At 39.8% G+C, this 16,522-nt stretch overlaps 1 protein-coding gene across 1 annotated transcript in view; it reads right to left on the minus strand.

Moving 5' to 3' along the window:
* The window catches only part of mei1 (meiotic double-stranded break formation protein 1), a gene marked incomplete at both ends in the record, with an annotated part of 42,302 nt that overhangs the window by 3,604 nt on the left and 22,176 nt on the right, over nt 1–16,522 (minus strand). Inside the window, 12 exons of the mRNA XM_083896541.1 lie at nt 3,018–3,191; nt 4,084–4,190; nt 4,542–4,623; nt 8,171–8,355; nt 9,516–9,600; nt 9,873–10,048; nt 11,530–11,640; nt 12,455–12,571; nt 14,943–15,132; nt 15,304–15,429; nt 15,550–15,735; nt 16,273–16,423. Of these exons, the coding sequence (XP_083752667.1) occupies nt 3,018–3,191; nt 4,084–4,190; nt 4,542–4,623; nt 8,171–8,355; nt 9,516–9,600; nt 9,873–10,048; nt 11,530–11,640; nt 12,455–12,571; nt 14,943–15,132; nt 15,304–15,429; nt 15,550–15,735; nt 16,273–16,423 (1,690 nt within the window). The remainder of the gene's footprint in view (nt 1–3,017; nt 3,192–4,083; nt 4,191–4,541; nt 4,624–8,170; nt 8,356–9,515; nt 9,601–9,872; nt 10,049–11,529; nt 11,641–12,454; nt 12,572–14,942; nt 15,133–15,303; nt 15,430–15,549; nt 15,736–16,272; nt 16,424–16,522) is intronic.

The following is a 16,522-nucleotide window of genomic DNA, read 5'->3' on the forward strand; positions in this document are numbered from 1 at the left end:
TTGAGTTAAGCAGTCCAAAGGCGCTGTTTGATAACGCCCTGAGAGAGGATTTGACAGTGACAAAGTAGTCGGTGTCAGACAACAGGTTGATTTATGCATTTCTAAAAAAAAAGAAAAGAAAAGATGATCTTCTAGAACAGTGGTTTCCAAACTTTCTACACCAAGCACCACCTGAGAAAATATTCAGCTCTAACAAAGTGACACGATTATCGCCAACCTTAAAATACAGTGGTGTAAATAGGCCGAGCAAAGTCAGCTACAGACTTTTTCACAGAGGAGGCAGATTTATGCTCTCTCATCATCCCCCTCTTTCTCACATAGACTACAGACACTGCTATAGCGAAATTAGATTAAAGTGACTTAAATTATTATAATTATTTAATTTATTATAATATTTTTTGTTATTTGTTACATTTTCTATGCACTCCCAGTCAAAATTCCTCAGCTCCACTCCGATCACATGCCGTGGTCAATATTCACCCATTAGTCACTAGTGTTTATTCAGAAAGATGAACACGACATATGAACACAACTACTTTTAGCATTTCTGCCAAATCTGTAGGGATTCTATTCAGGCACTGTTGAAAATATTCCTTTCACATGTTTTGCAAGAGCAGAGTGACCTTGACTTTTGACATTGACTGGTTGAAGCTAACTGTGGTTGGCTGCAAAGTAACCGACGATGAACAAAACACATCAAACCTCGAGGCAGATGAGCTACAGCAGGATGAGCTCCACTCTCTGTTCCTGTCAGCCACGAACAGAGATCTGAGGCTGCAGTAGGAACACACACACACACACACTCACCAACGCTGAACAGTTGAAGACGCAGATGGCTGAGTAATAATACGAGATCAACAACATGAACTGTGTCAACAGTCCAGGCTGTTGCTGGTGGTGTAATAGTGAGGCAATGTTTTTTTTTTTTCCTTGGCACACTCTAGGCCCCTAAATTAATACCGTTCAGTCATGGTTTGTCACAGTCTAGATGAGTAGTGTTCAAGGGGCCTAATTAGCCACCGCATCAGAGTGGTACAACAGGATATTGGCAGCATTAATGCGCAGCTGACAAATCTGCAAAACATTTTGGGATGCAATCATGTCAACGTGGATCAAAATCTCAAAGGAAATTTTTCCAACATATTGTGGCTGTTTGGAAAGTGCACAGCGAGCCCTACACAGCGTTACTGTGGCGTGGTGTTGCAAATGAAGTGCTCGGTCTATGGTAATGAGCACATTCACCAGATGATTTTGTGCAATAAAAGACATTTCCAATTAAAATTCATTTACATATTCGTTAAATCATTCAAGCTTATTTTCAGTTTGCAGCTTGGTCATCACAGGACACAAGGAACTGACGGTTGGTCGACTGCAAAGAACAATGACCAACCACGATACTGCCTCAGAGTTATGTGTGAGAGAAAACTACATTGCCTAATAACAGTCGTCTGTTTTCATCAGTGAAAAAAGGTTAACTAGAAGAACTGTATGGTGGCAGGTGGAACATATCTTTTTTTTGCATTTGCTTATTTTGTTATCATTAACAAACAATGCTGTAGTTAAATCTGGAAATTTGGGAGAATATACACTACCATTCAAAAGCTTGGGGTCACTGAGAAATGTCCTTATTTTTGAAGGAAAAACGCTTTTTTTCAATGAATTTAACATTAAATGAATCAGAAATACACTCTATACATTTTTAATGTGGTAAACGACTATTCTAGCTGCAAACTGGTTTTAATGGAATATGTACATAGGTGTATAGAGGACCATTTCCAGTGTTCTAATGGTACATTGTGTTTGCTAATGGCGTTAGAAGACTATTGGATGATAGGAAAACCCTTGTGCAATGATGTAAGCACAGCTAAAAACAGTTTTGCTGGTTCTTTGACGAAAGGGCAAAATGATTATTTTGAATAAAAATCATTATTTCTAATCTTGTCAATGTCTTGACTCTATTTTCTATTCATTTTGCAACTCTTTTGATGAATAAAAGTCTGACTTTTAATTGAAAACACAAAAAAATTGTATAGGTGACCCCAAACTTTTGATCTACTTATTGTGTAGATCTTGGTTGCTTCCTCATTTCCCTGTCTCTTCTCATATTCTAATAAGGTGGAACTAGCGAGCCAATCCTCGTGACTTCTCACATCAATGTTGATAAAACGTTGCTGAATCTGCAGTAAAGCTGTCAAGAGCCGACACTGTCGCATATTCTGGCCCAAAAAAGACTATGGCTGTCTTCACAGGAGAAGGGGAAAAGCTGCTTCGATGCTTGTAAAGCTTTACAGTAAACTACACTGTCTCAGGTATTTTGCCGTGTTATTCTTGCGCTCATCTCTGAATAAACCAGAGAAACTTTAAAATCCTCAGGGCTCTACTGAATTTTAATGGTAGTGGCAAAAGTGGCAAAAACAGCACACAGCATGCTGTTTTTTTTTTTTGCTGATCTCAGAATGTAATCTGACTGAAACTTGAATTCTGCTGCCGAATAAACAACCCTTAATGTTCCATCAATACTTTCCCCCCACCTCCCGGTATTTTACTGCCTGTGCTGGTCTTAGCAGCAAATTAATAATAATAATAATAATAATAAAAAAGGACTACAAAAGTGAAGTTGTGGCAGTCAATGTCCTTGGTGTCAAACATTGTTCAGGCAAACACTGATGCACCCTAAATGGTTCATGTTGGTGTATCAGCTGTATCAACACTCTCTGATAAATGTTCAAGAGCAACACAAGAGCGAGGCTGTCCACAGAAAAGGACTAAAGATCAAAGTGAAAGCTCAACACATGTATTCAACAACACCAGTGTTTCACATGTTGTTTGTTATTGTTAATTTTACTGTGGGGAATTCCCACACAGCACCATCCTCACTTGACTGCCTTTGTGATTCATTAATTGAGCATTTGCAGATATTCATATGTGTTAGTCAAAGGACGATTGCTGTGAGAATCCACAACACGTTCTCATTATTTTTATCTGTGTCTGTGTGGGTTCCATGTGTGTGAGTCTACCTGTGTGAGGAGCAGCCTGAGGGCCTGTGCTGCTTCGTGGCTGAGCTCCTTCACCCCCCTCCTCTCCACCGCCTCCATCACACGGAGCAGGTCAGGCTCCCACAGCACGGCCGTGCTGCTGTGCTGCAGGAGCTGCAGGAGGAGACACAAGCACACACACATAAAATGCACAATCATGCACAGATGCAGTCGCTAACAAATGCAAAGTGAACTAGAATGTGAAGGTTTAAAAATCTCACATAAAACCTTTAATTAAATGTTGCCAACTTATGCTTTTAGAAGACTTAACCTAAAAGGATCACCTTGGCAACCTAAATCATTCTTCATTCTTCATACTGGGCCTTCTTTTATTATTTTATTGTATAATAACTGGATATTTTCAGCTGGGATTGTTACCAGCACCCCAGCGACCCTTGTGGAAAATGAGTGAGTGAGTAGTAGGTGATGTTTTATTTTTATTACAATGTGGAGTAGTTGTCTTTGTTTTATCATGCTTCTCATTTTAAAATTGGCATGCTGGCTTCTTGGTCAGGTCTCTCTTGTAAAAGAGATTTGGTTAAATATATATATATATATATATATATTGTTGTATATAGATTTTAGTTGTGCTGAGAAAAGTTTATGTTTTCTTTGAAAGGGTTCTAAAGCAGATATAACACTATTTCTAATCCATTAGTGGGTGATAAAACCCACTTACAACCTAATCTTTAAACCTGCTCTAATCATAGCACTGAGAGTGGGGGTCTCTATTTCAATTTGGGATTTTTATGGTTTCTTGCTTTAGGCTGTTGCAACATTAATGGCAGCGTTTGTTTCATGGCGACATCAACATCAGCATCAAGATTAATTCTAATTGGTAACACATGGGGTGAAAGGATCAGATTGTTTGTTTCTACTTTCATTTCTGTGGTTGTACTGTGTTGTCAGTCTACAGATTACTCCACTTTCATTCACTCTCATTGCTCAAAAAATATCTTGACATGCAAACATCTTTTAATTCTTTACATATTGAGTATATTATAAAGTTAATTTAAGTGGAGAGTGTGTATGTGTGCAGATATCTTACAAGTGTGAAGAGTCTGAGCATGGCAGGATGCAGAAAGCAACTCTCTCCTGAGCTTAGCAGGCAATAAAGTAGGAACTGGGTCCACGGCTGGCACACCACATATTTTGCTAACGCACATACGAACAGAAAGAGAGAGAGAGACAGAGAGAAATAAAACAATGCCCAGGGGGAGAAAAACGACAAGTTAGAATGCCTAATTCACATCAGCGCAAGTTAATTTTGCTCTATTCCTCCTGGTGCAATTACTCAAAGTGGGTAACAACTGAAATCTTGCCAGGGGCCACAACATGCAGACTTGGAGCATATGAAAAAATAAGTGCACGCTTCCGTGAGAGACAATAGCAATAACATATTATTTAACAGTCACATTTGTTTTTTTCTCCGTCTCACACACCCACACACATGCACAGATTACCTACACTCACACATTCGTCACTGGTCTGCCTTTGTCTCAATACCTGTAACATGACTCTTTCTCTGGAGGAAGCCCAGCAAGGAGCTCAAACAGTTGACTGAGGCTCTTAGCAGCAGCTCGTGCTTCTGAGGAGAAAGGTGAACCATGAGAGCCAAAGACACCAAGAGACATCTCAGATCTTTATTTGTTATTATTTCAAGTCGTGAGGGCCACAGAAATATGAATGTGATGCTGCTGGTCGGTTACAGCAGAACAGGAAACACACAGCCACAGACACATGCTCATAAATGGACAAAGATGAATGAAACAAAAGGGAGCGCAAGGGAGCAGGAACAGAGAAACACACACTGGGCTTTGGATAATACATGTGTCTCTCTCACAGAGGTGGTGCTGGCACTGTGAATACATCATAAAGTCCAAAAATACTAAAGTAGGCCAGGTAGAAACACAGATGACAGTGGAGAGCGACACACCCTCATTTTGAAGCAGAGAGGAGGAGGTAGAAGAAGAAAGCAGTCACGTTTATAAGGGGAAGGGAACACAAAAGTGGGGGACAGTGAAGTGGCTGAAGGTAAAAGATGAAACTCATCATTACATACCAATTAAAGGGCAGGTTTAAATGAGAGCAAAATGAAATAGAGCCCAAACTGAGAACACAACATTTTGATTTGGTGTGGTTCTTCCTCTTTTTTTTAAATTACGAATGATTTAAAATAAATTGCACTGTCCTCAACAAAGCTTGTATATTTTCAACAGCAAGGAACTGTGAGTCACAAAAAAAGGTGAGGATAAAAGGAGAAAGAGAACAAGGAGAGAAGAGACAGGAAATTGGATGATTAAGAAAGGAGAGAGAGAAGCAAAGAGGAGAGGAGTTCTGAAGCTGTGATGTTTCCTCCTGCCACCCAAACAAAGACTCAAGGACAGAGAGAGAGAGAGCAACAGGGGAGAGAGCAGGGAACTGTTACTCCTATCAGCGACTGAACAGCAGACTACAGAGCACTGAACCATGGAGATGAAGCTCAGTTCTGCTCCAGTCTTTTACACAGAGAGGAAATGCCACTGGTGTGGAACCAGAGACTGATATCCTGCAGCAAAGTCATACAGGATAAAAACTGAAATGCAACATACCCGGAGTCCAAGTATCACCCAAATTATTTTGAGACTCAAACAGACAAATATGATATCTACTTTGCAAATGTTAAATTATTCTGTCGTACTGTTGTACCTGCCTGTCCTATATGTGAGACACAATGGAACAGGTGAACACTTACAGTTCAAGAAATGGTCATTTCACTTGATGAATGCACTCGATCTAAACTCTTAGAAATAAAAGTGCTAAGTCGAACCATATAAGGTTCTTCGGCTTGTCCTCATAGGAGAACCCTTTTTGGCTCCAGGTAGAACTTTTTTATAAATTATTTTTTGTGCATTTGATTGATTGTATTTTTATATTCTCGTTCAAGGATTTGTCTTTTGTCTTTCTATTTAAAATTCACTTGCACTCTTGTGGTTTAAACGTAATTTTATCATTGCAGTTTGGTCATTATGAGTGACTGGGTAGGTAATGACTGAAAACAATAAGAACTTAATTCCATTTAATAGACAATGAGTCATAGGAGTCTGTTACATCCAATGCATATCTTACTCACGCAGTCGGGTGACTATAAATAACCGCACTCATCCTTGTGCTGCTCCTGCAAGCCTTGTGATTCATAGACGCACAACGTCTTACTGCAGTTATATAGAAAAACGGCCTTCTATTGTGTTTTATTGTGCGACTGTTCGGCAAAGATAGCATCCAATATACTTAGCTGTGTCATGGAGCATATTTATGTGGTGCCGCTGTGTATTGTGACACTGCAGGATCATAAAAAGTGATCAGCTAAAGGCTGTGTTGGTATCAACATACATAGACAGTTGACGTTTTTTGATTAAAATAAGTTATACTCTCTTTGACAAAGGCGCTATGTACTCCCTGATTTTGTGCACTCAGTTTAAACCATATTGGTTCCTATACTCTGTATTGGCAGCCACCCAGGACAAGTAGTGCTTCACCTATTTAATATAAAATGAATGCTGCTGCTGGAACAAGAGGCTGCCTCTGCTGTAATAAGTAACCTGAGCCAATATCGCAGCGACATGAAATAACATTTTAGTCACCTGTGATTGCTCTGGATCTGCGAGCCGTTCCATTACGCTAACTGCTAAATCAATTGCAATCTAATTTTCTATGCAACCTTGTTAGTGAATGGGAGTTTCAATGTCATGCTGTTGAGATTTTAAAGACTGACTTTATGATACCTCTGCTGCAAGGGATACGGAACGGAGTGAAAGTAAAAAAATGGAATATTGATGTAATATTTGACTGTGTGTCTGCACACACTGTATAATATAGTGTTGGGTCACACAGTGGAGTACTGGCGAGTTCTGTTGCCTTGTAGCAAAAATGACTCATCGACGTCACTACTTGATGTCTCCTCACGGTGGCACTGTTCGTATGAACGAGGGAAACTTGGGTGGCAGTTACCTGCCTGAAGAGGAGGGAGTTTATAGCGAGAAACCTACAATAAGTTCAATACATAAACTGTATGCATTTTGTTCTCTATGTTGTCAATAAATAGAGAAATCCTGCACTTTTAACCTTTCATGGGCGTTTTGTTTTCTTCATTTATGCAGATATTGTGATGATTGTCTTGAATTTTATATTGATTATCACAGAATTCTTGATATCATGGACCATCTATCACATTATCGTATCGTACGATGGTATGATGTGGGGTAAAGGTTAGGGTGGAGAATAATGAGGTGGACAATGAATGAAACATATTGTTATAGCATGTGTTAAAATTGCATATAATTAGTGAATACTTTCTGCTTTTAGTGATAATAATTAAATGGCTCCATTAGAGAGTGGTTGTGGATATCACTTCTGTTTTTCCACGATGTGTTGTCGTTCACCCAATTCACCATTAGAAACCAGTAAAAAAGTACACAATTTGCAAACAGATGGAGTCTTCCTAATTGGAACAGTTAAATCAGTTAAATGTTTAACCATCACTCCATATAAAAAAAAAGATAAAATTGGAAGTGCTCCAACTTTTGTCACTGCACAGAATTTACTGTGTATTCTGTGTCACTTTTGTCTCACTCAACAAAATGCATACACTACCGTTCAAAAGTTTGGGGTCACTTAGAAATGTCCTTATTTTTTGAAGGAAAAGCACTTTTTTTCAATGATTATAACATTAAATTAATCAGAAACACACTCTATACATTGCTAAAGTGGTAAACAACTATTCTAGCTGCAAACGTCTGGTTTTTAATGGAATATGTACATAGGTGTATAGAGGTCCATTTCCAGTGTTCTAATGGTACATTGTGTTTGCTAATCACGTTACAAGGCTATTGGATGATTAGAAAACCCTTGAAAATCCTTGTGCAATGATGTAAGCACAGCTGAAAATAGCTCAAAAGTGTGACTTTTAATGGAAAACACAAATAAATTGTATGGGTGACCCCAAACATTTGAATGCTAGCGTAGAATGTATCGTTGAAATGGAGATTCAAATGTATCTATTGATACCAATTCCATATCACGTTTAGGACAAAATTAACTGAGCTCTCAGTACCATCAACACACCCACACACATACAATCTTACAAATACTACAACCTGCAAGAGAAGTCCACTGAGAGCACTTGAGAGAAACTGAGCCCCTCTGCAGCCTAGCGGGTACAACGCTCCGTCCTGGACGCCAAGTGGTCTGGGTCCGACCAAGCCAGGGCCAGTGCTCACACAAACGACGGCCGACACCAGGTCAGCATCGAGTAGAACCTGCAGTAGCCTCAGGTAGCTGACTGGAAAGAGATATTGAGAAAGTCAATTGAAATGTGGTGGCAACAGAATACCTTAACACATAGGAAAAAAAGAGTAGTGAGTGAGAGCGCGAGCAAGAATAAAAAAAGATATTAAAGGCAGGATTCAGAGGGAATGAAAGCACATAGGAGAGGCTGATTTGATGAAAGGCCCTAAGAGTATGTTTTGGATTAATACCTGACAAAAAGGGGGGGCAGGAAGTGAAAGTTGCAAGGGCATTGTGTCGAGAGTGTGAGGCAGTAAAAGACATGGTTGAATAAAGGACGGCAAAATTGAGGGATCAAAGTTGTGATGAATAGACATGGCCTACATGACTGCTAAAACACAACAGGATAAACAGAGAGCACTTACAGCCACTCGAATCGCACTCTTGCCGTGTACACTGATATTAGAGGTCTCTGGGGTTGGGAGGACTCAATTAGTGGCAGCAAAAAAGGGGGTCAGGAGAGAGCTTTGTAAATAATAATAAAATCTGAGACAGGAAAACAGAGAGGAGACTGAGTGAGTGAAGGAGTGAAAAGAGAGAGAGAGTGAAAGAGCGACAGTCAGGCAAAGGGAGGGAGCCGATACATCACAACGATCCTGACAGGCCACTTATCCAGCTGACAGACAAGAGACACAGGAGCAGCAGGGATGATCTGTCTGCCAGTGGTGCCTTGGGATGTGGGACCACTTTATATAATGAAAGCATGTGAAATGCATGCACAGCATTTGGTTACCTTCTTAAATAAAACACTGACAGTCACTTTACACGTGGAGGACTACATGTGCATGCAAACTAAACAGTGGTGAACCTCATTCGTCTATTGTCTATCCTGAGAATATCCAGCATATGGGCAGAGTTCAAATCTGAACCAAGTCCATCTGCCATACAGATCATTGCAGGATTTGGTTTCACGTTATGATTTAATGTGTTTGGACTGAAAAGATGCTGTGAGAAGTGAATCAATAGAATACACAAAACAGGAAGAGCAATAACAGCAACAAAAAAACACAAGCTGTGCACATAAAATTCTGGAAGACCACTGAGAGATTCTTGGGTTATAGACACATCACCATGATGAATTGTTTTAGCATCTGCTCTCTGCAAGCACAGGAGTCTTTCAAAAATAATCATCAGCTAAAATTCAGAGTTTGTTACCCAGCAGAAGATCGTCTGTGTTTCTTTTCTGAAGGAGGAGTTGCTGCACAGCTGTGTCCAGACGCCAACTGATGCTCTTATGGACCTTAAACAATGTAAAAAAGAAATAACAAGGGAGAAAGGGTAGAGGAAGAATTACAATATTAGACAAAAAAAATACTTTTTGCAAGAATATATTATGCCTGCAGTGCCAGCGGGGAAGAAAATACATTGTTTCCCACAACTAAATTGGTGAGTTTATTCTGCACCCACATCTACACTCTACACTATTGTACTGTGAGTTTGTGTCTCGTCCTTGACGATGTCTTGACCATAGAAAGTTTCATCATGAAGTTATGCTGAGGTGAGTGTGTGTACCTGAGCAGAGTGAACACGTTGCAATTTAATGAGAGAGGACAGGAGCAAATGGCTGCAGCACAGCAGGGATGAAGGAGGACAGGCTGATGGAGGAAGGCAAGGAGTAGGGGAGCAGGAGGAGAGGACTGTCTGCAGCTGGTCCATCAGTCCTGTGTTGGAGAGCAGCGTGGAGACAGCTGGGGAGGAGAAGGCACTATGCCATCACTCTTTGATAGGAGTCACACTCACGTATCAGTGTGTGTGTGTGTGTGTGTGTGTGTGTGTGTGTGTGAATAGCAGTTTGTCTGGATTTATACATGATGACATGCAGCAGACAACCGCTCACATTTATTGCCCATTTCTGAGGCACCTGTGAGGCCTTTGCAACATATGTCAAATTTGGAATGTGTGGGAAGCTTGTTAAACTTCACACACACATACACATACTCTCTCTCTCACACACACTAACATGTTTTTGTACCACTATCTTTGTGAGGAAAACTCAACTAAAACCAACTGAAACCTTAAAGGCACCATATGTAAGAATGTGGCCAAAAATGGTTACTACACTCAAATTCAAAATACAGAGGTCTTTTAGGTTTCGTTTTCTACGCCATTGTAGGTGTAGGTGTAACCTCAAAAGCCTGACTTTCATGAAATTTAATTGAGCATATACTGTGTTATTGGACCAAGTAGAAACATTTTACATAACATTGCAGATATACACCCGACATGGAAAACCAAGCAATCCCCAGTAAACATCATATTCTTTAAAGTCAAAGGGATGCACTACCATTGTGCACATCATCATCAGCTGGGCAGCCCAACGTTGAAATAAGTAAAAACGCTCACCACTGATGACGCAGAAGCAGATGGTGAATGAAGGTAGGCTGCGACAGGAGCAGTAAAAGAATGCTGTGGGGATAATTAGCTTTGCTTTTAATGGCACGCTGCTCTCTTGCCATGAGACACAGGAGCTCTTTTTTTGTCCTTGGAATTTGTGCAGGCAAATTATTGAGTTTGATATAAAGTCCGTCAACATGTCACGTCATCGTGTTGGTAAAAGGCAGGTTAACACTTTAGATTAGGGAACACATATTCACCATTAACTCAGTGCTTACGAACATAATATGTACTTATATATTATATAAGTAGTATACTAGCCCTTTATTAGTAGTCTTTAAGCACATATTAACACCTTATTCTACCTCCATTACGACATGAATTACGATTTTATCTACAAGGTGTTAATATAATTAAGGATTAGTATGCTACTTATATGCATATTATGAGCACCTAGTTAATGGTGAATATGTGTTCCCTGCACAATACAACATTTTAAGCTCAATAATCCACCCATTGACAAGTTTTAGCATGTAAAGGCTCATCACCCTAAGACTAAGACAAAGACAATGTCCAGGCCTGAGTGACAGTCTGTGAATTATGAAGGTGTACAGCAGGTGTCAGCTTGTGTGCTTATTATTTCCTTCTTGGCTGAGGTCAGACTCCTACCTCAGACTCAACAGGGCAGAAAGAGAGCACGAGAGAGAGAGAGAGAGAGACCATGAGGATGATAAGGTTCAGTGTGTGAAAATGTGAAAAGACGCAGTGTCTGGAGAGACAGATTAAGACAAATATGTGAATAGAAATCAAGAAAGACAGGAACAGGATGTCTTACCTCTGTCAGTGCAGTGTGAGGGGCACAGACTCAGGCAGCAATACAGGTAACTGAGGGCAGGCAGTAGGCTCTCAGTGTTGGTGGGCTTCAACCTTCCTGCTATATTACTTACTGGCAAACACACACAAATACACACAGAGAGTTCAGTTGTAGAGCTGCAGCTAACAAGGCTAACATAAAATGTTGAAAAATGCTGATTAGTGTTTTCATAAATGATCTCTGACAAATGGAGCAATGAAACCAGAAGCTATTTCCATTTAAGAAGCTGAAAAAAGAAACTCTAAAAACGAATAAAATAGGAAAAAAAATTGTTGACAATGCATTTAGTAATCAATTAATAGAATAATTGTTGCAGGCTTATGTTGTTTTGATACACATTCTATCCAAAGACAGTGTGACCCAGCCAAAAAAAACAAGAGAGGACAAAAATGAAATGACAATGTCATGTTTCGTTAGCATGATGGTCTACAAACATTAAGTATGTTTTTCAGGGGATTTGCCAAACACAATTATTTGTGATAATCCAAACTCCTTCAGTATATGTGGCACTTTTTGCAGGTCGACTTCCAACTGAATGCAGAGGTGAGCAAGAGCGAGCTGCATGGCAAACCAGTAGAGATACACTTTAGTGCAGTCACTATATGTTTGCGTCTGTCATGTCGTGTCATGTTTGTGTACTTTGCATTGTTGTGGATTTAGGAGCTGTGATGCTATCAGTAACCTAAACGGTAATCTAGCAAGCTTTGTGCTGTATAATGTAGGTCATGCTGTTAAGTACACAGAAAGAAAGAAACAGAAAGAAAGAAACATAAACATATAGTAGTTGTGTCTTTGTGTAAGTATACTAATAGTTGAGGGTTGTGGCGACGGATGTTTTCCTGCTCCTTGTACTGTATACCACGCCTGCAGCACTTTTTGACCTCACCATGGTAGATCAGCTTGAAGTGCACTCCGTCCATCTCACTGTAGGAGGAGGATAAAGGCGGGTCGCTGGCCTGAGTCACACAAAGCAGCTTCAGCACCAGAGGGAGCGAGTTCACTGCTAAACAAAGACAGAGAGAGAGAAAGGCACAACTGTAAATGGAAAACTTGAAAAAGAAGGAAGCAAGGCAGTGAGTGAGAGATCGACCTCATAACAGTGAAGTGGGATTAGAGTGAGAGAGGGTGAGTAAGATGAGGGTACAGGTAAAACACTGCCCGACACTCCTGATATCTAATTCCTAATTACCTGATTCCTAATACCAGAGGTTGAGATGCAGAATAGGAATAAATGAAGCTCCATTCTCCCTATTATAAGTAACACATCAAAATTGAAGCTGGTATTTCCAGGTTAAAAATAAAAGTTGCATAGTGTCTGATTCCAAAGAGGGATAAAAGGGTGAATGAAATCCTAGAGAGAAAGCAGAGATGGAATGTAAAGTAGGAGATGAGGTGCAAGATGACAAAAAGCAGGGTATAGTACTCGTTGGGAGGAAGATCAGGGAGAATAGTCATCTACCACTGAGGTGCATAGCATTTAAATATCCCCTCTTGGGATTCTCCTGCATTAGATGCTAATACAAAGCATATATTAATGCAAATTACAGTGGGCTGAACTTATGCACGTGCTGAATAACAGTGTGTCATTTCCGCAGGGCAGAGGATAAGGAGAGAACATGCAGAGGCTAACCACTGCAGCAGTTTGTGAATACGCAGCATGTGTCCTTTAGCTGTACTCATTAACCTGGTCGTGTTAACAGACATAATATCTGGCTGACATCTCAGCCAAGAGCATTTTAGAGCACAAAATGGAACCTGCAAACCTGAATGTGTTCATACACGGCTTGATTTTTGTACAATTATTTCACTCAATCATCTAAGCTGTTGGCAAGCGGATTCAGACAAAACTGTGATAAATTGCAATCTGATGACAAGAGGGGTTTTTGTTCCTTTTGAAGACAGCTGGCAACAGGAAGCAGAGCCGTTCCTCACGTCTGCAGAATGTGAGTCTTTCTTTAATGAGACATGATCGACCAGTATATTAGACTTTATGAACCTTGGTTTCATCAAATCTTTTTGATATATGGAATGTCAGGTACACTATGTGGTAGAAATTCTTTGGAGACGCATTTCCCCAAAATAGCTTTTCTTAATCAAAAAGAAGATGGGCATTTGAGACAACATAGCCCAGATGTGGCTACAACTGCTGGCAGTATTATAAGACGGATATTTAATTAAGTTACTGACTGTCAGGGTGGATATGTTTTCTTTCATCTTACATTATAGCGTAAACCCATGAGTCAGTGTGTATTTGTATGAGCTTGAACAGGAGCAGACATTTTCATTAAAACCTTTACAAAGTCTTATTATGTATAACTTAGGCAGAAAAACATCCTGGAAGAAAACAATGTCAGCCACGTCATTAAAAGTGAACTCAGGAGAGTAAATGGGGATATTTAACTCAACTGTACCTGTTTTAATGAGACGTGTCAAATCAAATCTGTTGACACATGATACGTCATGAATGCTGTCAAAAATCTCTGCCTAAGTGTTTTTTTTTTTTTTTAAATGGTAAATCTACAGAACTGTTCGCTAACGAATAATGTCATATCTGTCTATGCTGTTTTCTTTTTGCTCCTTCAAATTATTATTCTGTGTTCAAAGCACAGAGCAACGATGGGCAGAAAGTGCATCACACTAATTGTCACTGATTTTGCAAAGGGTGATTAAGTATAAGGCAGAAAATGAGTATGATGAGAATAATCTCACTGCTAAAAGCTAAATTACTTGCACTCTAGCTGATATGTAATGTGGTATGTAAAGATGCACCTTATACAAAATAGATTAAAAAGTAAAGCTGTTATTTAACTATGCAAAATTATCTCTGAAGGTTAGAACTTTGGGGATATACCTTGTAGATTTATTAATGTGGTACGTTCAGGACGCTTTCTATTGTTCCTATTGTTATAAACACACTGTGATTATACATAATGTATTTAAAAGTCCCTGATTGACGCACATTAACATCAAATGAAGGAACCCATTAGTGTCTCATTGCTGCAGTGCAGATAAGTGATGTAACAAGGACTTTATGCCGCATGATTTATCTGATGATTAACAAGTAGCAGTGGAAAAGATAACCACCATTAAAAGCTCTACCTCTACACGGTTGATTAAAAAATACCCACAACTACTGTATAATAACTAACTGCTTTTGTTTAGAATTTAAAAAAGTTCTTCAGTTCTTAAAAGTTATGTAACAACCAAGTATGACATTTCATTGAGCTTCAAAATAAATAAATTTAAGCCTCGGGGTAGTTGCCTTGAACCTTGCACACATTTTTAGATTCTTAAGGACAAGAAAATTTGAAAGATATAATTCTGTAAAATATTAAATACACCCCTTCAGTGTCAGTGAGGTCATTGTCTCTTACGCTGCTTAGTGTGTCCCTCTCCGAGCCCATGGCCGACATTCTCCACACTGAACCTCTGCAGTGTCTCAAGAAGGACTGGTCGAAGTCTGGAACACAAATCCACTTCATACTCTCTTTTACCACATAATCGCACCTCTAGCACGCCAAGGGCTCGCTCTGCAAGAGGGGTCTCCCTGGTGCAAAGCATGTCCTGTAGTGATGACAATGACAGACACAAAACAACAATTTAAAGGAAGTACTGTATCTTAGGCGTTATCCTAAAGCAAACCAGGCACACAATGCAATGCGTTTTCCATGGAAAACAAGTCTTATACAGTATATTTGGATGTAACATCTGATTCTGTACGTATCTGATTCTCACAAGGAGGATCAGTATGACGGCTGGATGCTTCTCTATCAGAGTCAGAAGCTCCACAGTGTCGGTGTCAGGCTCCTGATCGTGAGTCTCCTCTTCATGGTCTTCTCTCTTCTCCCCCTGCATGTCTACCTAAACCCGGGAATGGATACCACAACCACATTTTCATTGGTGATAGTTCATTCAAATAATCAGTCAAATATTCAATGACATTTATCATCTGAGACCAAAGTGAAATGGCTGCCTCCTTACCACGAACTGTCCTGCATCTGTGTGCTGTGCTCGATTGTTTAACCAAAGTTCCAGGACTAAGGGCCCAAATTTCTCTGCTAGCTCCAGGTAGTGAAAGATGAAATGGAGGAGCGCAGCATGGTGAATGTAAAGGGAAGAGAAGCTTTGGCAAGAGGAGAGTGCCTTGATGACGCAGTTCAATGGAGCCTTAAGTAGATTGTAAAAGAAAGACTGAAAAACTCTCTTTTTTGTAGCTTTAAAAAAAATGTTGATCCATAATTCTACAGCACAGCAGTGATTTTAAATCACAAGAAGAATATGAGCTGTGTAGCTTTGATCTTCAGCATTTTATGGCCTTCATTTTAAACTGTACAAAAGTGTAATACCAGTGCATCATGTTTTCTTTATCTGTGCACAGAGAATTGAGATGTAACTCCTTGATCTTAATGAAATTAATTGACATCCTAATGTGGCTTTTAGGTAAACATATCAAAAATTGTATGACATGACTTGACATGTGTTTCAACAGTGTTAATTATTTGGATTAATCATGAAACTAAATAAAACATAATATTTTCAAGTGAGACAGACATCTCCTTACTGCTGTAAATGTGCAAAATCGTAAGCATAAAAGATAAGGCATGAATAGCAAAGCAGTCCAATAGCAGTTGTATGTATGTAATGGCAATTCATATAATTGGCATGCTCTGCAAAATAAGGAGGGTTATTAAAGTGATCGGTTACCCTGTCGAGACTCTGGCTCTTGTCCTGTGTCACTGCAAGCAGGTAGAGGGCAGAACGGAGCACTGAGCGAGGCAGGTCACAGCTGCCCTGGTCCTGCACTGAATGCAACAACCACACGACGCTGGAGAACACAGTCTGGTCTGGTAGGAGCCTGAACACAACGCAAATCATGACACAAGCATATTTTAAACATAACATACAGTCAGTGTCATTGCACATCTACAAGTAGAAAACCCATTCAGTGTGAGGG

The sequence above is a fragment of the Microchirus variegatus genome, assembly GCF_963457635.1.
Source record: "Microchirus variegatus genome assembly, chromosome: 10".
NCBI classification, from domain to species: domain Eukaryota; kingdom Metazoa; phylum Chordata; class Actinopteri; order Pleuronectiformes; family Soleidae; genus Microchirus; species Microchirus variegatus.